Source organism: Clarias gariepinus, chromosome 17 (assembly GCF_024256425.1).
Source record: "Clarias gariepinus isolate MV-2021 ecotype Netherlands chromosome 17, CGAR_prim_01v2, whole genome shotgun sequence".
NCBI classification, from domain to species: Eukaryota; Metazoa; Chordata; class Actinopteri; order Siluriformes; family Clariidae; genus Clarias; species Clarias gariepinus.
In genome coordinates, this window is record NC_071116.1 from 8,280,374 (window position 1) to 8,294,355 (window position 13,982).

Here is a 13,982-nt window from a genome sequence, read left to right on the forward strand (position 1 = left end):
TTACCGCCAATTTAGGAACGCCAATCAGTTTAATCTGAGTGTCTTTGGACTGTGGGAGGTAACCAGAGTACCAAGGGAAAACCCAGCAAGCACAGAAAGACCATTTAAACTCCATGCACGCAGAACCCGAGACGGGAATCGACCCCTGAACCTGCAGGTGTGAGGCGACAGTCCTAACCACTACTCCACCGTGCCGCCTCTTATAAGCAGTTGTTTATTTTTTAAAACGGTCAATGACCAATAATGTGTTGCCGCACTGTGCCGCTTGAGTGTTAAGGGTCAATCTTCCTAGGATTTTTTTTTTTTCACCTATCGAAACTGTTTCTTTTATGACAGATGGCATCCGTACTGCATTTACTGCCTCTCAGGACTCTCTCGTGGTAGCAGAGTAAACAGGATAAAGAGAGAACTGTCCGCTACTAGTTAATCGATTCCGGAAAAAGTTGAGAAAATATATTCCGGTGGCCGTCGATATACTGGGGCGGCCCGCCCAAGTATACTCTACACTGAACACTGAAAAGAGTCGACCCTCACACTTAGGGTTGGGTATCGTTTAGGTTTTTTCCGGTACCGGTGCCAAAACGGTGCCTGAACTGATACTTTACAAAAGCTGGTGTGACTGGGTGCTGGGGTCGTCCACACCGATAGTGCCAGCTGTCGTCCGCAAGCTGTCAATCACGGTGCATCCCTCTGCTTTTATCTTTATTCCATGTGCCCTCAAATGTTTCATTAGATTTGACGCGTTTCCCACTTTACACGCAACTGCTGTAAAACATTTGCTGCACGTCGCGGTGTTGGAATCCTTTCTTGTGAAATATAGCCACACTTTCGACCGTTTAGTTTTAGGCATTTACGAAAGTTTCATTTAACAAGCTAAGATAGCGGTAGACCGCCTGCTGCCGTCAGAGCGAGTGTACCGTTAGTTGTTGCATTCACGCGCATCTCGGACGGTCTCTCATTTCCTGATAATTCGTACTTTTATTTTTTTTTATTTAATCTATTATACTATTCATCTCCAAAAAAAATATATAAATCCAGAGCACAAATATCTCAATCGACAGTTCAGGCATTTAAGTGGCACCGAAATGACGCACTGAAATTCGTGTTCTGTTTCGGTCCGCTACATACCGGTTATATAGGTACCGGTGTCATATTAGCACCGGTTTTTGGGACCCAACCCTACTCACACTATGCCTGCTATTTTGGCGATTGTGTCGAGAATAACGCTCCCACTTTTGTCTCGTCAGCCATGGACGTACAGATCAGACGATGAGATGCAGATGTCAGAAGGGACTGACGGCATCTATGAGGTCACTTTCTAAACAGGTCAGACTGGTTAAAACACGCTGGAGGATGGACTGCAGGAGTCGTATAACCACATCCACGTGAGCTTAAAGGCATCTCGCAACGCACAGGTTATTGTGATTTAAGGCAGACAGGCTCGCAAGATTGAAATGCCATAAGAACAGAAATCTGAGTGTTCAAAACTGGAGAGCTGAAGGTTGGAGAAAGACCAGGCCAGGTTTCAGGTGCAGCGTATCAGTAGCAGCATCGACTCTGGTTAGCAGTGGTCTGTTTCTGGTTTTGAATAGGAAAGTGTGTGTGTGTGTGGCGGGGGTTGCAAATGGTGCAGCACAGCAGATGGGTGACAGTCTGTACACTGTAAGTGTGTTTGTCTGCTAGATTTACTTGACAAACAGTGTATTTTGTCCTAAAACTACTCAAGATCCTGCGTGGCGTCGAGTACTGTTAGCATCCCGCGGGCCCGTCGGTTAATAAATTGTATTTATTTCGATTGCTGTTCTGTGCATTTTGTAGAGTAGGTGTAAAGTAGGGATTAAGCCACGACATGGCATGCTGTTATAGGAATATAATCCGTGCCAGGGTGTAGATCATCCGCTCTGTGAATGAGTTGTTAGTATTTACGCGTTAGCAGCAACACGTTAGAACAAGCATATTTCTACACAGCTGTCAGGGGTTTACTCTCAAAGCTCAATAAACAGCTTCTGACCAGTCGGTCCTGTGATACGATGCGTTTACTCCGTCGCGAGCTCGCCGTGCTGATTACGTCGGTTTATCAGAGTGAACTTGGAACACATGGTTCATAGTTTCTTGGCCGGAGTTCTTGCATTGGAAGGTAAAGCATTGTATGACACATCATTATAAACTAATGCAGAATAGTTGATATTTTTAGACACACCCACAGGTATATCTCTCTATATACACAGGCTTCATTTTTTATTTGATTTGGTTAGCCGCTGTGGGGAAGACCATTCGCGGGTGTACCGCAAACGTTTACATTTAAAGCTGCTCAGCCTGTTTTAAATGCACACACACACACACACACACACACACAGATGCACACACACACATGCACACACAAACCCGCACACACAGACTCGCAGCGGACTTGTGTATCATGACTGTGGATAATCCGTCTTACACTAAGCGCGTTGTGTCATGTGATGCCAAAGACCTGCTAAAGTGTAGTCCTGCTGCGTGGACACTGTCGCCGTCGTCAGATCAACATTTTCTTCGTACACAAGCTCGGGCTCGCTACACGGTTTGTAAACGCTTCCATTTTCGATTCGGATCGCCACCTCCCAGGAAAAGGTTGCCATGTATTGCAGTTACGCTTTTTTGATGTGGATTAGTCCACTTTTAATTGGTTGGAGTTAAACATTTGTTTGCACTTTGATGATTTGATGATACATCTATCTATCTATCTATCTATCTATCTATCTATTCAGTTTGTTAGCTTTTAGTAAAATACACAAGACCAGTTTCTAATTATATATTTTTATATTAGGTTTATATATATATATATATATATATATATATATATATAAATAATCCTGAGCAGATTTAACATCATCCAGCAGCGTTCCTGTCAAACACGGCACGAGTGCTCGGGTTACGTTCCTCTTATCAGCGTTTAGCGTCTATTCATTACCGTCCCTGTCTGGTTTTTGTGGCGTGTCTCTCACCAGGCTACTCGGCGACTCTGCGTCCTGTCAACACGCTCCCCTGTCAACATGAAGAGCATGTGGGTCGAGCAGAGATCTGGAGATAACGAAAGTTAACGCTGCCCTCTCATTCCTCTCTCTCTTTCTCTCTCTCTGTGTCCAGGTGTACGGGATGAACTTGGCTCCGGCCCTCTGATGCCCTCGAGCTAGGGCCTGCCTGGTGGATTCCTCGTTCGCCCCGCTCCACTGCCAATATGCTGATTAAAGAGTACCGCATCCCCATGCCCATGAGCGTGGAGGAATACCGCATTGCCCAGCTCTACATGATCCAGGTTGGTATTTTTTTTTTCTTTTCTTTTCTTTTTGATCTCTGACTTAGGTGTAAATGTTGTAAAAAAAAAAAAAAGGAACAAAAAGTTTTTTCATGGGTGACTTGATTTGATTTGAGGTAATACACATGTAAACGGTTTTGTTAATGAAAGTTTCAAGAAAAAGTTGTACGATCAGGTCCCTGCCTGTATGATGCATCTTTAACACTGCACAGTGACAAATACGCATTTCAGAACAGTTCATCTCAAACGTCAACATGGAAGCTAAGCTCCTCGAGTGTTGCTATGTTTGTTTACTTCATGCAACACTGTCTGATTTAATTCTCCGATCTGCCCCCTACTGGAATCCTCTGGTAGTATGTAGGCGAGTATGTGAACAAATCCGGTTACAACGTTGCAGGTTGATAATGAGACCACACGGTTTAACAGCAAGTATATTTCGGCCCTTTGAGTTTTAGAGTATTGAGAGTATTCAATTTACAAGTCACTCACCTAGCCAATCTAAACAAACTTGACAAGGGTGAGCAAACTGAATATGGGGATCAGTGACAGAATATAAAATTAAAATGAGATTTTCCCCATACGGTAAGTCCCTGACTTACACACGAGTTCTGTTCTGGGAGCAGGTTCATAAGTCAGATTCGTTCATAAGTCAGACAAAGTGAGTCTTTACACCTTGGACACAAATATTTGTGCCTAATAAATGGGGAGGGCGGTGGGTGGTTAACACTTGAACGGACGGCATTTATTTCACAGCTATTTCGGACTGTGAACTCGTCTAGTTGAGGATTTTCCAAAATCTTCACCACCAGGACAGATTTACAGGACAGACATTTTACTGGATATTCCGGACTTTGGACATTTTATACACTCATAATATATATTTTATACAATCATTAATATAATTGTAAATATTGGTATTCGGTGCACTGCAGTGTCTATATTTTGTACAATACACCTGAGCTACCTCCGTGATTTGTTTGCATCTATGAATATCTGTGGATCCGCTGGCCGTTCATATCTGCGGAAATTCGTAAGTCGAATGTTTGTGAGTCGGGGACTTACTGTATTATCAAATTGGTGATTTTCAATAACATTACCAGATATGTAAAAAAGCTCAGAGACGCTGATTCTGAGTTCTGGACCACTTTAATAAGAAGCTCTGGACAAAAATGTTTAAAGACACTACATCCTGTAATAAAAACAGGCTGAGATAAACAAACGACACGTTAGCTCTATTGTTGGCTTTCCTGTCGGCCAGGCTAGTGTTTCCTGCCTCGAGAGGGGTTTGCTGCCGACGGAGGTCAGAGAGTACTTGCGGCGTATGCATTCCGGTCTGCCAATAAGCCCGTGCTGACAACAAAAGATTGCAAGCGCTGATTGCCATCGGGTGACACCCGCAATCGATACAGGAGCTTACACCACCACTTCTGTGATCTGCATATGCAAACAGCTTCCAGAGACTCCTTCATCAGAGGTCAAACTGACTCATGGAAAGTTTTTTTTTTTTTTTGTTTATTACTGGGCACAACAGTGTCAGTGGTGGCAAGTTAACCAAGGTTTATATCGAAACAAAAAAAAAAAAACAATAACCTGATTACCTACCGGTTTATCTGATTACACAAATAAAAGAGTAAACTGGCAAGAGATAACTTGTGTTCTGCTAATTATTTTCATATGCAGTATGTTGTGTTGGAAGCAAGCGTGTGAAAATGGATAAAGATATTAATTTGCAGAAGTTTGATATCTTATCGTAACCTGATGAGGATGTACAAATATCTGATCTGATTTAGCCCCTGGATATGGTGGCAGCATTACTGTTCAGTGCTTATGTTGCAAGTGAGATGATGTCATGGAATATGCTGTACTTTATGTTTTATAATATGAAATGCAGACAACATTAACTAATACTGGCATTTCAAGCTTTACAAACCAACTGTTCTGGGGTTGAATCCCAAATAGCATAAAATGGAAAGCTGGTTCTCTATAGTATGTAGGGTGAAGAAGCCCTTGTTCCACACACCAAGTAATGTCCTCGACCAGAGGTTCGAGAGGGATTCCTGTGTTAGAAGCTAGTTAGCGGAAGAACTAATGAGACAAAGTGGTGTGTGAGGTGGCCTAACGTTATCAGATGTGTTTTCTTGCTGAAGCTGCTCCCGTGATGGGTTGTGAATGTGTGGTCCCGAAGTGGGCACGGCCATGACAGACAGACATCGGATGCAAAAGATCGTTAACACATTCTAAATTATTTAAGTCATCCAAAGGTGATGGTTTTTGGAAATAATGTTAGATTTACAAAGGTATGCAGCGGTGAAACAGGTGTATCATGCAATGCCATTACACCCAATAGTAAGGGTGTGATGCCTGGTAAAAAAGCATTTTGTAGATTTTAGACAAAATGGTAATTGTTCAAAAACTTTGCACTTATTCTTGAGCATGATTATTAACCATTTTAACAATCAGCTATTATATCAGCCCTAATAACTAATAATTACCCAATAATATTTATAACTATGTGGTTTTGTAAGAGAAATTAATGAAACTCAAACAGTTTAAACAAACATAATACTAATAATGAAAGAGTAATAATGACCAGTGGTGTAACGGCAGTAACGGAGATCTGCACGTGATGTTAAATCTGGGAGGGCATGACTGAATTTCTTTTATTTTTATTTCTTTATTGCACACACACACACACACACGAATAATATTGTCGCATGCTTAAAGTCTCTTGCACTGAGGCAAAGGCGTAGACAGAAAATACAACTGGCCAAATATCAGTACGGGGTTTCATCCTGTTGCTTTTATGAGGTGATGAGCTTATTTATCACCGGCCCAAAACACATTTTTACAGCCAATGATAAAAAAAAAAAAAAAGTAACCTGAATCCTATCCGATCTGGCAACCCTGCTTGTTTAGCTTAGAGCACATTCACATTAGGCAGGTGAATGGAAATGTGAGCTATGGAGCATTATTAGCCAAAACAAACATTATCGGTTATTAGTATAACATCATTAATCATAACTCGCACCAGTTTCTGGGAGCAAGGCAAATCTCGACCGAGAGAGATTCTGGTTTTGGGCATCTCCGAGAGCAGGAATGTTTTTGAATAAAGCACAACGCCCCGATGCTTCCCGCACTGTACTGGGTCTTGCCCCGGCAGCCATGCCATTGAGCTAGCATAACCTGACAGACTTGAAATATCTTGTAGTGCAGAAAATATGTTCTTTTCTCTGTAGGACACCGAGGCTGTGATTTAATGCTGGGGAAAGAAAATAAACTATAAGCAGCACAAACCTTCTGGCAGTTTCGACTTCAGGCTCGTTATGTAAAGTATTCTCATGGCTTTGCTCCTGTGGGAAACCTTACGCATTTGGCATTTTGTTTTGTTGTTGAATCTGTTGAGGTGTTAAAATAGAAAGCAAGGGCTTTGTGAAAGCACTTCCTGTCTTTTCACCATTCCCCTCCCTATTCAACATCAATCGACACTCCCCACGCACACAGGAATATTTATAACAACCAAAAAAAAAAGAAGCAGATCTTGATGTGTCGAGCTGGCGGCGTTCCATAAGTCAGCAGGTCAGCCTTTATCTCCCGCCGGTGGGCGCTGAAGGCGTCTCTGTTTTCTGGTGGAGAGTGGGTCGTGACTGCAGAGACGGACGTGGGTTGGGCTGCTCTGTAAGGGGCCGAAGGTCCCTACCGGTCCTCCCACATGCTCGGCTCTCGCGCAGCGGTTTTAAGAGGTTAATTAGCATCCTGTCAGACCAGCTGTCAGGCAGGCGAGACAGCGCTGCACAGTCAGGCAGCTCCAGAAGCGATCACACGCCTGACACTCTTTAACCCCCGGGCGAAGACTTCATTTCCAAAATTAGACTATATTGGGTTTTTTCAGTGAGAGTTATAGTTGATTTGGTGCAACTTGCTGCTGATTTATATAATAATTATTTTTTGTTATTATTATTATTATTAATTTATTGAGCCATCACTGAGTCACCTACTGTGCATCGGGTGTTCACAAACTTTAAGTGTGAAAATTCCACAGACGCCTCTGAATAGATCTACTTCAAGAACATAATCGTTAAAAAAAAAAAATATATATATATATATATATTAGTGCTATAAGAGTTCTTTCCACTGATGTAAGACTTTATTGACTTTATTTGAAGGCTTTTCAATGTGACCAGCCAAGCCGGCTAATAATAATAATTATTTTTTTAATGTATTTATTTGTAGGGAAAGATACACCCCTGCATATGTCTCACAGTCCCTACCTTTTGTGAATTTTCGTCCTATTCTGAAGCGCTGCTATTTTTAGCACTAAAGCAGGGCTACATACAGTAAAAAAAGATTTAGTGTAAATAATTGATTCATCGTCTCCTATTACATAATAGTAAACACATGGAAAGCTGATTAGAACACATATTGTCCTTGCTGAAGTTAATTTTAGCTCCCCCTTCAACACTACACACACACACACACACACACACACACACACACCGATGTTATAAACGTGTAGCAGCCATCTGCTGTGGCCTGTGTGACATGGCAGGGCAGAGCTCGTCTAATGGCTGAGGGTAGGCCGGGCACCCGGCGTGGCACACCGACACACTGGCAGATTGACCCCACCGGTGTAGTATTAAATGCCCTCTCTGGCTTGTGTGGGCTTTTCATTCCTCTCCTGATGGTGTTGCGGCATGAATATGTCTTATGAGCTCTGCACCATGAGTCAGAACAGTTGTCAGGAGGCGCAGGCAGATTTTTTTCCTTTTTTTTTTTTCTTCCGAGCCGCCAAGGCGATCTAGAACAATCCACCCGGTGCTACTGCGCGAGCTTTCAGTCAGTCAGTCAGTCAGTCAGTCAGTCAGTCAGACAGTCAGACAGTCAGACAGTCCGACAGTCCGACGCGATCGAGAAAGGTGTTGAACTTAATTTGATCGACAGGTTTTTGTTTTCCTTTCTTACTATTCCGATTTATTATTTATTATTCTGCAGCATGTTTATTTGATGAAACTACATGTAGTGGAAAGGTAAGGAAAGGGGGAAAAAAACGAGGAAGCTTGAGTGTCAGAGTCCGTCTCGTCCGGCGTCTTTTCCTGTCTCTGTATCACTCTCTCCTCTCGCGTCCACCTCCCCGCCACGCACGCACAGCGTCACAGCTGAGCTCCGGCTGCCATGGTTACCGGTGACATCAGCAAGGAGAGCGTGGCGCGCACTGCAATCATTTGTTTGCAGTGTGTGTGTGTGTGCGCGGTAGTGTCGGGGAGGGGAGACCAAGGGAGAGGTCGTGGTGTTGATGATGATGGTGGTGATGAAGATGGTGATGTAGGCACGTTGCCATGGCAACTTTTTTTTTTTTTTTTTTTTTTTACTCCGCTGATTTTGTTTCCCGCCGCCCGAGATGGACTCCGGAGGCGCGTTGGAAAGAGGTCAGCTGGATTTAGGAAGGAGGAGCGGTGGCTGGGGGGGGGGAGAAAAGAAAAAAAAATCCTATAGACGACCAGGACTGGATAGGGAAATGAAGATGATTTTCCGGACGGATGATTTGCATTGTCTGGAATGCAATATGGTTCCTGCTGATTTGCTTTGCTCTCAATGTGAGAGACGTATCCTTCCTCGAACAAAGTTGTACGGAGTGGCGTAAAGTTCCTGTATTGACTTGGACATTTCTCATTTTAGCGTGAGTCACATGAACACAATCCATCACTAGAATAAACGAATCGAATCAGCCCAGGAGCTCTAAGTTTTTTTTTTTTTGTTATAAGGGTTGTAAATTACTTTAAAAAGAAATGACAGTGTATTACTGTCGTAAACTCAACATGGGGCTTTTGTGTGTGTGTGTGTGTGTTGGTGTGTGTGCACCCCCTCTCCTTGCACTTTCCTTATATTAATATTTAATGGGTAAAAGTCATTATTGGGATGGGGGGAATTGGCAGAGATAATGTGTGCGCTAGCTGTAAGTTAATTAAGGCTGAGTGGTGTCGCCACTCTCCACACAGTCTGGATAAGTGCTCTGAAATGAACGAGCCAAGCGAAACACGGCGTCGCTGACGTCACCCGCTTTTCCGTTCATACGTTTCACGTCATCCTTTTTTTCCCTCCTTCCCTCCTCTTCTCTTCAGTGGCTCGACGTTTACCACGGCCCGTTCGTCAGTCGCGCCGGCACACAGAATCCCGAAGTGCTTGGTGTTGATAGCGAATGCTTTCCACACAGGGTGTGTCATCATGAAGCTGTGCACCCTGCAGAGTGACCACAAGAACCACCATTTGGAACTCAAGCACATGGGAGGGGGGAGGTGGGGTGTTGTGATGTGATGTGGTGTGATAAGGGTGGGGGGACGGGGGGTTGGGGAGGGGGATTGGTCACGCTTGCAGGAGGACATTTTTTGCTTTTCTAAAAAGTAGCATGAAAGCAACACTTCCTGTTCGCATTGTGTACATAATATGACTAAACGACACGATGAAGAACACTTGATATGATAATACTGGTTTTGACAGGGTGTCAAAGGGGCACTTTTCTCTCCCTTTCTGTTTTTTTTTTCCCTTCAGTGTCTGTGTGACTATGAGTTTATGAATCTCCCTCATTTTGTATTGCTCTGCATAGATAGATATGTAAAAAACAGATAGCGATAGATCATTCTTTTCTGCTATTTGCACATCACCACTCTGATCCAGATTTATTATTTTTTAAATAAAATAGTAGTTTATTGCGGCGACGTATCGAGAAAACCCAGAGAGAACACGCAAACTTCATGCACACAGAGGCGGGAATCGAACCTGGACCCTGAAGGTGCAAGGCGACGGTGCTAACCACCACCAAGCCAACCACAGTGCCCTCACGAACGTTACACGTGGTGTCGGGTGCCGATGTTGTCCTCGAAAGCACTGAGCGATGGTGGCGCACGTCGAGGAGATCTTCCTGGCACGCGATCTGTGTGCGATCGTCCCCGGTGGGCGGGCACACATCTGTCCAGCTGTGCATCTGCGCCATCAGCAGCATCGCGATGACACTCGTACCACTGAATATACAACCCTTTTTGCACACATTCCCAATTCCACTCTCTCACCACTGGACCGAGTGTATTAGATCAGGATCTCATGCAATAATTACACTTTCTGGCTGTAATTTAGTCAAAGAATCATTTAATGTTGGTCCACTAGGGTGGAGCTTTAGTATAATCGATTTTGTTGTTGTTGTTGGTAAACACATCATTAGTAGTGATGTCATTTCGTCCCAGCTGAGGGTTGAAACCTCAAATTGGACTTGAGTGTTCTTTGGCGAAGACTAATGATTTCCCTTTGCAGATGATGTAGATAACACGGTTTTTAAAAAAATAAATACAACGTTTTTTGCTTTGGTTCGTTTCTAGACCGGCAGACATTTTTGGCTAATCGATTGAACTTTGAATGCAGTATTTTTCAAATTAGGGGGGGGGGGGGAAAGCATAAAACTTATTCTGATCGAGTTTTACATCCCTGAGGAAAATTAGAATTACGTCACGTTCGCAAGTCGCGCATCATTTCCTCGACTAACAGAGCTTACACGAGCGATGGCATCGTATTGGGCAATTCAGTGGCGTATAAACATCCGGTTATCTTTGATCGGAATGAATGTGACGTTTTCTGAACGGATTTAAATATCTGATACTTTCTGTCATACAACCACCGCATGCTCTTTATGTACATGTGTAAAGAGAGTGTGTGTATGTGTGTATGCACAGAGGGCACAGGCAGCAGCTCTTCCACAGCGGCTGGAGGAGGAGGAGGGGGAGGGGGAGGGATTGATGGCGGTCTGGGCGGCGGGTGTCGGGTCTGATCTCAGCTGTCAGCACCCTAATGAAGTGCTGCTGAAGGAGAGCAGTAGCAGAGCCGTACACACCACCACCACAGCCACCGTCTCCATCCATCCATCTATCTGTCTCTCCCTTTCTCTCTCCGTCCATCTCTGCCACTCTGTCCTGCTGTGCGTCCACCACACCTGCCACGTCTAGCTGCAGACATCTCTCTCTCTTTCTTTCTCTACGCACACACACACACACGCACACACACACGCACTCTCTCCGGCTGCTCATTCCTCTTCACCGAGTCAAAATGCAGGTGTGTTGTGTAGACGTCAGTCCCGGATCCCGGCAACAAGCCGGCATCGCTGTCGTGTCCGCTGTTTATTTTTTCCTCATGCTCTCTCTTTCTAAGAAGAGAAACAGCTAATACTTCTACTCTTCATCTGATATTCCTACAGTGCAACTGTATCATGCGTTGTGTATTTGATTTGCCCGTCCTCATACAACCCTCTCTGTTTTTACCCTGAGAAAGCACTGAAATATGGCGCAGTGGTGGGTTAAAACTCAGGGGTTAGTGATAGCAAGGTGGCAGGTTCAAGCCCAGCACTTGATCCTTTAAACAAGGCCCCCTTAACTCTATCTGCTCCAGGTATGTGAAAAATATTATAATTTTGCTGTGCTGTAAAGTACATGTGATATATAAATGAATCTTAATCTCTAGGTTTGAAACCTTATAATGCACTAGTGGTTTGGAAGTGTAAAAATTCCTCAAAGCAAAATAGCATGTTGAATTACATGAACCGAACAAAAACTTGTTGCAATAAAAAGGCATTTCAATTTGATCTAAATTGGGGGGAAAAAGCATTTAAATTCCTTGAAATTTAGCTATTTATGGCAATTTGTGGTTGTATATTTTTTATGAAAATTTAATTCATGTGTTTAAAATTCGACGGAAATTGCTGTTTTAAAATATATTTGATTGTCAAAAATATAATTGTTGGTGTTTTTTTTTTTTTTTGGCTTTTCCCCCCGATTTTCTCCCTAATTTAGTCATGTCCAATTCCTCCCCATCAGTAGGGGCGCTCTCACATTAAGCTACTCCTACAGTCAGGGAGGGACGAGGACTATCGCGTGTTTCCTCCAAACCACGTGACGCCAGCCGACCGCATCTTTTCGAACTGCTCACTCACGCACCGTTGGGGGCGGAGTTACACACTCGGAGGACAGCGCTATCTGCTCCTGGCGCTTGCGTGAGCTCACAGCCTGATTGGCTGTTTGCCTGACGAGGGACGAGGGTGTTTGTAACCCTTGAATAGGTTACAATACAGGTCAACATTTAGGCACTGAATTTTTAATGGTTGAAATACATTTTCATTTCAAAAATACAACCATAATAAATCACAGTGTTGAATCTTTCAAGCGTTATAAATGCAAACTGAGAAGCAAAAAAAAAAAGAAAAATCAAACATTTTTGTTGCAACTTTTTTTTTTTTGTTTACTTGCTATTTTGCTTTGAGAAATGCAACTGGTGCATCATTAATATTACTTTAGTATTTTTTTCCTTCTTTTTCAATGCAAATTTTTACAACCATGTTCAGGTCTCCGTCTTATCCTTATACACTTCTACATCCTCTTAAGTAATCCAATCCCTCTCCGGTCACTTCCATTTACTTAATACCACAAAGCTTTTTCCTCACTCGCCGTGCATTAACTCGCCATAATAAGTAAAGATATCAGAGTACAGCCGGATATCCGTGTCGACATTTAAAACTACAACGTTTTCGCCATAGTAACCACTGATGCTCTCAGTCATAAACTTTAAAACTACGACTCCTCTGTTTTTAATCAGCCAGATGACATTTTGCTAATTCATATGAGTTCATGAGTCAGTCCTTGAACCTGTCCTTCATCTATCCAAACAGTTTTACTTTAATAGAAGGTTAAGCCACGAAAAAGGAAAATCCCAACAGCCAAGTGGTTTGTGAAGATGTGAAACTGTTTGGTTCCTGTTCTAATGAGGCCTTTTTTTCCCTTTTTACTAAATTACATTAAAACAACTTCTGTCTGTTCATGATCTTGTGTCAGACTGTGTTTATTTGGTGGTTATTGTGGGGGCGCCGCACATGGCGGATCTACACAACCTGTTCAAACCAGAAGGTGCTGGTATTCTGGTGAACAGCGGGCTTCGTTCAGGGGAATCGTACAGCACTGCCGTGCAAAGCCTCTTACCACAAGGTTTTGATGTATGTGCTTAGCTTGGTTTGATGTGAAACCAAAGGGTATTCGTGACTATCGATGCGCAAGAACAGTAGCTACAGGAGCTCTGAGCCAGGCCAGGAAGTGCTCTGTTGGCTTTATAAGGACAGGAAAATTACGAGGGGCGTTCATGTCAAATCTGGGGCTTGTGATGAAATTTCTCATGAAGGGAGGCGCAGAACCATTTGACATTTATAGAAGACTTTAAGTTTGAAACAAACCCGTACAGTGTGTCCGCCGATAACGATCCCGGAGCCCAGTGCAGTCGTTCCCGTGAACTTTCAGTTAGTTGAATGTTGATGAAAATCATTTGAAAATAACTTTTTTTCCAACATGTGCAAGAGACGCATCTGTCTGTGGAAACTCTACACACAGTCATTCACCAACACCACTTGCACATTACAGGAACCCGGCTGGGAAACATATGTTTCTACATGTTTGGGCCATTAATGGAGTTCCTGGGAGGCCAACGTGTCAGACGTGAAGCAGGGAGTCTGATCACGGCTCTGGCGTACTGAGAAAACTTTCTGCCTTGATGGTATCCAAGCACTAGTGAAAGACTGAGATAAGTGCATTGGTGTGGCAGGGGATTATATAGAGAAATAAGGGGAGTTTTTCAACCAATCTAAAGTCCCGGTTTGGCTTGAACGCTC

The 13,982-nt window shown here is 43.3% G+C and overlaps 1 protein-coding gene across 11 annotated transcripts in view; it reads left to right on the forward strand.

The window, feature by feature from the left end:
- LOC128505529 (membrane-associated phosphatidylinositol transfer protein 2) overlaps positions 1–13,982 on the forward strand; it is a 69,243-nt gene that overhangs the window by 23,507 nt on the left and 31,754 nt on the right. For 10 of the 11 annotated variants that reach the window (XM_053476014.1, XM_053476021.1, XM_053476020.1 and 7 more), the window contains exon 2: positions 3,130–3,298. In XM_053476014.1, coding sequence (XP_053331989.1) covers positions 3,221–3,298 — 78 coding nt within the window. In that variant the 5' untranslated portion in view covers positions 3,130–3,220. Of the gene's footprint in view, positions 1–2,496; positions 2,564–3,129; positions 3,299–13,982 lie in introns of those variants that run through there. The other variant, XM_053476018.1, reaches the window with a different exon arrangement.